This window comes from Arachis hypogaea, chromosome 6 (assembly GCF_003086295.3).
Source record: "Arachis hypogaea cultivar Tifrunner chromosome 6, arahy.Tifrunner.gnm2.J5K5, whole genome shotgun sequence".
Classification (NCBI taxonomy): domain Eukaryota; kingdom Viridiplantae; phylum Streptophyta; class Magnoliopsida; order Fabales; family Fabaceae; genus Arachis; species Arachis hypogaea.
In genome coordinates, this window is record NC_092041.1 from 81,401,480 (window position 1) to 81,409,012 (window position 7,533).

General features: G+C 28.7%; 1 protein-coding gene across 1 annotated transcript; it reads right to left on the reverse strand.

Moving 5' to 3' along the window:
* Positions 1-6,095: 6,095 nt before the first annotated feature.
* Positions 6,096-7,212, reverse strand: LOC140173691 (probable leucine-rich repeat receptor-like protein kinase At5g49770). The gene is made up of 4 exons (XM_072198206.1): positions 7,074-7,212; positions 6,523-6,675; positions 6,289-6,428; positions 6,096-6,188 (listed from the first exon to the last, which is right to left on the reverse strand). Exons 1-4 carry the CDS (start codon positions 7,210-7,212, stop codon positions 6,096-6,098), a joined length of 525 nt encoding a protein of 174 aa, XP_072054307.1.
* Positions 7,213-7,533: the final 321 nt, after the last annotated feature.

Here is a 7,533-nt window from a genome sequence, read left to right on the forward strand (position 1 = left end):
GGCCGAACCGGTTCTGTGTTGTTGAAGGAGGAAGAAGTTGGTTCGGTTTTGGCTTCAAGTGTGGAGGCTTTCCTCTTCTTTAAAAAGGGGGAACAACCACTATTTGAAGCAAGGAGAAAATTTGAGAGTGCAAGGCACAGAGTTCTCAGAGCTACCTGAGCTAACAGTTTTCTCTTCTCCTTCAATGTATTCTGTTTAGTATTTTTCTGTTTAATTTTGTCATGTCTTGAGTCTCATGGAAAAAGGCAAACAAGTGAGGTTTGTATGAAAAAGCCATAGAGCGGAAAAAGGCAGAGAGTGCAAAATTAAAAGAAAAAGCCATAGATGCCTTAGAGGTCCTTTGTTCATCTATGTTGTGTATCATGATTCTGTGAGAATCCCCTTGTAAGTTGGGTTAGCACTTTACAAGTTGTAATCAGATTGATTATAGTGGAATTTCATCATGTTTGTGATGGAGACTGGATGTAGGCTGCACTGCACTTAGCAGCCGAACCAGGATATATCTGGGTGCAATATTCTTCTCTTTCTACTCCATTTCTGTTTTCTACTACACAGGAGCAAAAACCAGAATTATCTTGTGCAAAGTGACGAGACAAAACAAAAAGTCTCGTGGCAAGGGACGAGACAAAACAAAGTTGCTCGTGTCTAGTGACGAGCAAAAACAGAAAAGTTTTCTCTGAAGGTCAGCAAGTGTTACCACAAAAAAGGGGGCTAAGATTCAATCCCCTTCTCTTAGCCACTGAAACCATCAATTATATTTTTTATTACTTGATTAATAATTATTGGATAATAAGATTCGTCGTAATTTAAATTTTAAAATATAATAATGTTAACTAACAAAAAACAGTTAAAATGAAAAGTAAGATACAAATATATGAAATATTCATCGGTATTTTTTTTTAAAGTTAGTTTTAATTTTATCAATAATAAACTGCATCAATTGAAAAAAGAAATTCAGTTATAAATATTACAGAAGAGTTAATTTCATAATTTTGTACAAGATGAATTTTTAAATGATTATTTAGTAATATATATAAAAAAAAGATATTTAATTGTATTAATAATAGAGTAATTATTTAATCTTTTTAAAATATAAAATTTAAAAGAATAAAATTCTAAGTTATATATTATTTAAATTATTTTATTAGTTAAATAGCTAGAAGACTAATTATATTTTATAATAATAAAATATAATTATAAAATTATTATTATATTATATATACTTTGTCTTCACTGAAAATTTTTTTTAGATCTGTCACTATTTTTAACACAAATATTTTTAACATTTTCAATAAAATAGAAATATATTATACACTATTTTTCATACGTATTTTGTATTCTAACGAAGATAACGTTTCAATGGAATAAGAAATTAAACTTCCTATAGATGCAAATTTAAGGTAAAAGTCTGTTTCATAGCGAACAAACAAATGGCGGACTGCATCACTATAAAGTGAAAAGAACAATTAATCACAAGCCACAAGTACTCTTACTCTCTTACCAACATCATCAATCGCAGCTGCACATTAAATAATCAAACAAATATATTTTGTGGCATGCCTTACTAAATTATTTATCTAATTGGTTAATCATCCTAATGCATCTTACCACTCAAATAATTATGAAGGATAGACATATGCAAGTTTATTTTTATAAGCAGAAATATTGTAGGATATGATTTAAATTTCTCGTCATATCACAAACCAGAATCATACCATGTTATGTCAAGAAATTAAACTACACATAAAAAGATAGTTGTTATGAGGATAAAATTCTTTTCTTGATTCAATTTAGAAAATAATTATTAAGCTGCTTAGCATAGATGGCAATTATCTCTACTTTAGGAAAAACTTCCAAATAGTCCAAAGAATGAACTAAATACTGGAATATATTAATTCCAATCGAAATATTTTTTTAATACCGAAATTAGAATCCCACTAGAGGTATGAAAATCAGCCATCACGATTAGTGCTTTATTATACATGGCCAACACATTATGGAGAATATGCCTAGAACCTAAGGAATTTAATTTCTCAAAACTTAAAAACGACAACTCATATCTTCCAACTTCCAAAATTTCAACATATTTATATATTTTTTCAGCTATATGGATAGAATGATCTCGATAGTGGGATGTGGAAAAACGATGCTGCTGAATGCTAATAATGTGGTTATCATTGTTTCTTTGTGGGTTAGGTGGTGTTACTTTTTTTTCTCCCCTCTGCAAATTAAATTGAAATGGCAAATAGTGTTGAAATAACAAATAGTGTTCTTTAATTAGGTCCACGAAATGAAAGGACATTTATACTAGTACTGCCACATTGCCACCCCCTTATACGCGTGGCTTTAGAGAAGGGGTTGATTTTAGGTAATAAAGGTTATTTTCTTGAATTAGTTTTCAAACTTTTATTATTCCAAAAGCAACCATATACTATATTGTGGACATTTGTACTATCCTAAATACATTGCCCTCTAATCACAAAAGACAATTCATATTTACATATTATCTTGCATTGCATGCCTGTGTGATGATGAGATTTTCTTTTTTGCAAGTGACTAACACCACATGAGTATTAAATTGAAACTGTGGATTCCACTAGCTATACATCACTTTGCATCATTGGGTGCTCACTTTTCTTGCCCTCAATTTTTTTTTAACCCTTTTCTTGTTAAGTATGAAGAAATTAAATAAAACATATATATATGGGTGAGGAAATTGCTGGGGTAGGTCTAGATGTATATATGAACGTTAATTAAGTTCAAATAAGAATTGAACGCATATATAGTTATTAGTCAAGAGCGTTTTTTTTCCTACTTAATTAACTCATTTGGATATTAATTATCAAGTGTATGATTTGATTTGACTCTGACAATTCTAATTGAGTCTTGAAAAGGCGGAATGCAAGTCCCCTACCAACATTTGGATTTTATATTTATTATAGATTAAACTGAAATATTATTATTGAGCTATACCGCTTTCAATTAATGAAATGAATTGTGTAAAACGATAATATTAGAGAGACAAAAAAAATCAGAATTTGTCTTATTTAATATTTATTAAATTATTGTAATAATTAATAAATATTAAATAAAATAAATTATAATTATTTTTTATTAATTTTCTTTAGTTATTAAATATTTTCGTAAAACGGAGTTAACATATTCATAAATTTGATCATTAACACTTTTAGCATCATATATCACACTAAAAAAATGTAGTTGTGTGGCAAACTTTTAATAGCAATAATATTATCACTACTATTTTTTTAGTTAACTTTGTTTTTGAAATTTACATATTTGTCATTATTATTATTATTATTATTATTATTATTATTATTATTATTATTATTATTATTATTATTATTATTATTATTATATGTTACAGTGACAAGTTATTAAGTTTTTGCAACTATTAAAAATGTTTTTACTAACTATTCTTAAATTGTTACTAAAATTTTTTAGCAACCAAATATAAAATGAATGATGTACATTTATCGATAAATGTGTTTGTTATTATTTTTATTGCACTATAAACAAAATAAATTACCACAAAAAATAATTATTCTTCTAGTGTATATGTATATATAATTCAAATAATTGATCACGACTTAATTACTGTAGGCCACAATAGATTTGTCACATAAAGATAACAATTTATAAATAAAAACCTATGAAGTACTCTTCATCTAAAAAAAGTGTTCTTAAATAAGAAAATATATTAGAGATATATATCTCTTCTCTTTATCAACATAAACTTTTAAAATAAGTAGTTTTATAATTGAGTTGCAATGTGAATAGAAAAGATTTAAATATATGTTTAGTATCATATCCATATGTCTTGCATGCATTACAATAAGTTTATTACTCATTGAAGCAACTTAATTAGTATATTTGCTTGGGTTCCTTTCAATCCGCAATAAACCATCCTTATACATCAGCAATATCAATGTCAAGCACAAACACACTATTGTTGACGTTATGTTTCACAACTCAAAACTCAAATGACCCTCTCTTGTTGTGGGTAGCCCATACTAACACGAAACTTCTTAATATGAAATGAGATGCATAATTTTCTTTTTCTTTTTATAATTTCTATTTCAATTATTGCATGCATGCATGCATGCAATGCATTATCATTATTATTGATGCTACGTGTCTTAAATGCATGTGCTTTAAGTGAAAACGATATATGTGTTAATTTTCCTATCACATCCCACTATGTCGAACTTTGCAAATTGCATTTAAGAGCCCCTTCAATTCTCCCCATCTCATCCACTTCTTTAAAACACACACGGTACAAATTGCTTTCTTGAATTCTAAACAACACTGTCATCCTATCCCCTTCCTTCTCAAAACAAAATGGCCCCAGAATTACGCTAAAATAAATAACGTACATATATATAGCACCTGTTAGAGATATATTTATATTATTCACGTCGAGTTGACACATTTTTTAATTATTAAATAGTGTGAAAAATTTATAAGAAACGACTCGTATGTAATATTGACGTGGTATAAGAATAAAAAATAGTTCCGTATTTCCATTTATAATTAGACTTTGTTAATCATCTTCTTCCTTCATCTCTATTACATTTTTAAGACGAGACACAAATTAAAAAAAATATCCATTTTTTTATAATACTGTTGGTGCTAAAAAAATTCTTCAATTAGGATGAATTTTGACTACAGATTATGTTATCTAAATAATTAGTTAGAACTAGTAATTGATGCAGAAACGAGCAAGTCGAAGCCTAAGAAAATGATAAAACAACGTTGAAGCTGAAAATTTTTAACACGTGAAAAACAGATTAAAGAGCAGCTACTATTTTTTTTGGACATTAAGTTTTTATTTAACCTTCAAATTGAGTTGAGAACATGGGTGTAAATTTTGGAGAACAACATAAAACTTGAAGACTACAGTAAAATCAAAGATGTGGGATATCTACTTTGAAAAGCAAGGTCCTTCACCGTCAAGACAAGGTCGTCGGTTGTAAAAGCCTGAGAAAAAGAAGAAGTTAGATCGTGTCAATATAGTATCAATATAAGAACATTTTGCAGTCCATTTCTTGTGGTCTATAAATAAAAGAAGTTTAGAAGTGTTCAAAGACTTCAATCTGAACACTTTACTATCACACCAAATTCTACAAAAATTTTCAGTCAAACGGACGCAATAGATGATAATGGAGTGCGAATGTGAATATTTGGAGTCCACTCTTAATTTATTTTCTTTGTTTTTTTTTCTTTTCTTTGTTCTTTCACAACAAGAAACATCGTTAAAATCGACGGCCAAATTGACGGCTAAACTGTCGATAATATTAAAATTCGACGGCAAAATGGACGGAGAAGGTAGTCGCTATTAACCTTGTCGATTTTTTAAAATGTTAAGAAAATCGACGGTGTAGTTATCCGTCGATAATAATTTAATAAAATTGACAGTATTTCCGTATATAATATGAGTTTGAGAATTTTACCTTCTTACTAAAATCGACAACATTGCCGTCGATATTATTATATAAAATCAACGCCATTTATGTCGATATTTAATTTAATAAAATCGACAATATTTTCGTCTATAATATGAGCTTGGGGATTTTATCCGGCTAATAAAATTAACAACGTTGCCGTCGATATTATTATATAAAATCGACGTCTTTCTTGTCGATATTTGATTCAATAAAATTGACATCATTGTCGTTGATTTAATTATCTAAATACCGACAAATTCTTTGTCTATATTTTATTTTTTTTGTCTATTTTAAATTTTAAAAGCGACAACGCTACCGTCGATTTTAATAGCTATATTTTTAATTATTTTTTCTATTTAAAAAATAGTAAATAATTAATGCAAATAAACTTTTAAATATAGAAATAAAATTTATATAGAATATTAGATAACGAGATAAATAAACTTTTAAATATAAAAATAAAATTTATACTAAATATTAGATAATAAGTTTACAAATATATCAAAATAATAAATAATCCTCTATCAGAAAGATTTAAGACACAATAAATAACTAAACTTATACTTATATTCGTTTAAATTGCAACCCACTAATAATACATTGTGATGAACTCTTGAAAGCAACTCAATTTCAGTCTTGAATTCTAGGCCTCCTTATATTGATCATTGTTGAGCTTGCTTGATCGCGACGATTTTTTCCATCAGGAAGCACCCCTTTGTACACCTAAATCCATCCAAAATGAATTAACATACATTCACTATAACCAAAATAAAAAGAAAAAAATGTTAACAATTAACATAAAAGCATTAAAAGTCTAACATACCTTGTCATAACCACCAAATCCTAACTCATTGCTTTCAGAGAAATGACTAGTGCTCTTTTTCAGTTCATCATATGAGAACCATCTTGCACCCTTTAATTGTGGTGCACCTCCATTATCCTTTCCACTTGGTGCCCAAGATGCTGGATCAAAAAAATGAATTCACATTGATTCTCAAAGTTACACAAGTGATGATGTAATAAGACTTTAAATACAATCAAATAGATAATGAATTACCAAAAGATCTGCTTAATCCTATGGCTCGCTCTGCGCGCTTCTTTTGCAGAATTGCATATACTGCTATAGCTATGAGGCTCAGAAATAGAACTGATGAGCCTACTGCTATACCAATAATAGCACTAGTGCTAAGAGAGTTTCCTTCGTTAGAATCTAAAATAATTTCAGGTTAATTGCATTTGTCACTTTAATTAGTTGCATAAAGTTGCAAAGATAAGGCTTTGTTTGGTAAGTGTCTAAGGACAAGAAATAAAGAGACATTGAGATAGTAGAAACACAAACAAGAAAGAGATTAAAACATTTTGTTTGGTTATTGTATCTGTCTCATTCTTCAAATTAGTCCTCGAGATTCGAAGCAGCAATTTCATACTTGAAGTTACATTCAATGATTCACTCTATTTTTGTCAAAGTAAATCACGAATTGTAACTTCAAGAACAAACTTGCTCTTTTTGAAATTTCGACGACTAATTTGAATCATGGTCAGAATCTCCAGGACAAGAAACAAATCAACCTTTACTCAAGAGTTAAGGTGTAATATATTTCTACGTACCTGGGAAAGCATAAGGGAATGCAATGAAGTAATAAGGTCCAAACTTCTTAAGTGACGCCTCTGACATTCCAAGAGGTTGATAGAGATCATCTCTACCACCAAATGCACAAGTAGAAACCACAACTTTGCAAGCTTGCATATAAGTTTTATCTTCATCAAATATCTTAAATGATGAGTTTGGAAAACTCCAAATTCATATTTGTGATAAACAAACATTATTAAAATACTTAACTGCAAAATTATTAATTCTATCTTCATTAATCATATGTTAATTAATAATTTTGTTGTGCAGGTTTAATATTGGGCCGAATTAAAAGGAAATGTTGCTAGCCCAATGATTAAAATATTCAGCATTAATATGAGTTAGTTTCTTATGGCTGAATGAAAAACAAATTAATTGGGCCAAAACTCAAACATTATCATAAGCCCTATTAATTTGATTGAATCAAAATTTTATTGG

Bases quoted from the DNA above. Each gene is read 5' to 3' on its own strand.
- LOC140173691 (XM_072198206.1), bottom strand. From the start codon at position 7,212: ATGCAAGCTTGCAAAGTTGTGGTTTCTACTTGTGCATTTGGTGGTAGA. The intron at 6,429-6,522 runs GTAATTCATTAT...TTTTTGATCCAG, and splicing joins AGGATTAAGCAGATCTTTTG to CATCTTGGGCACCAAGTGGA. The intron at 6,189-6,288 runs GTATGTTAGACT...GGATGGATTTAG, and splicing joins GATTTGGTGGTTATGACAAG to GTGTACAAAGGGGTGCTTCC.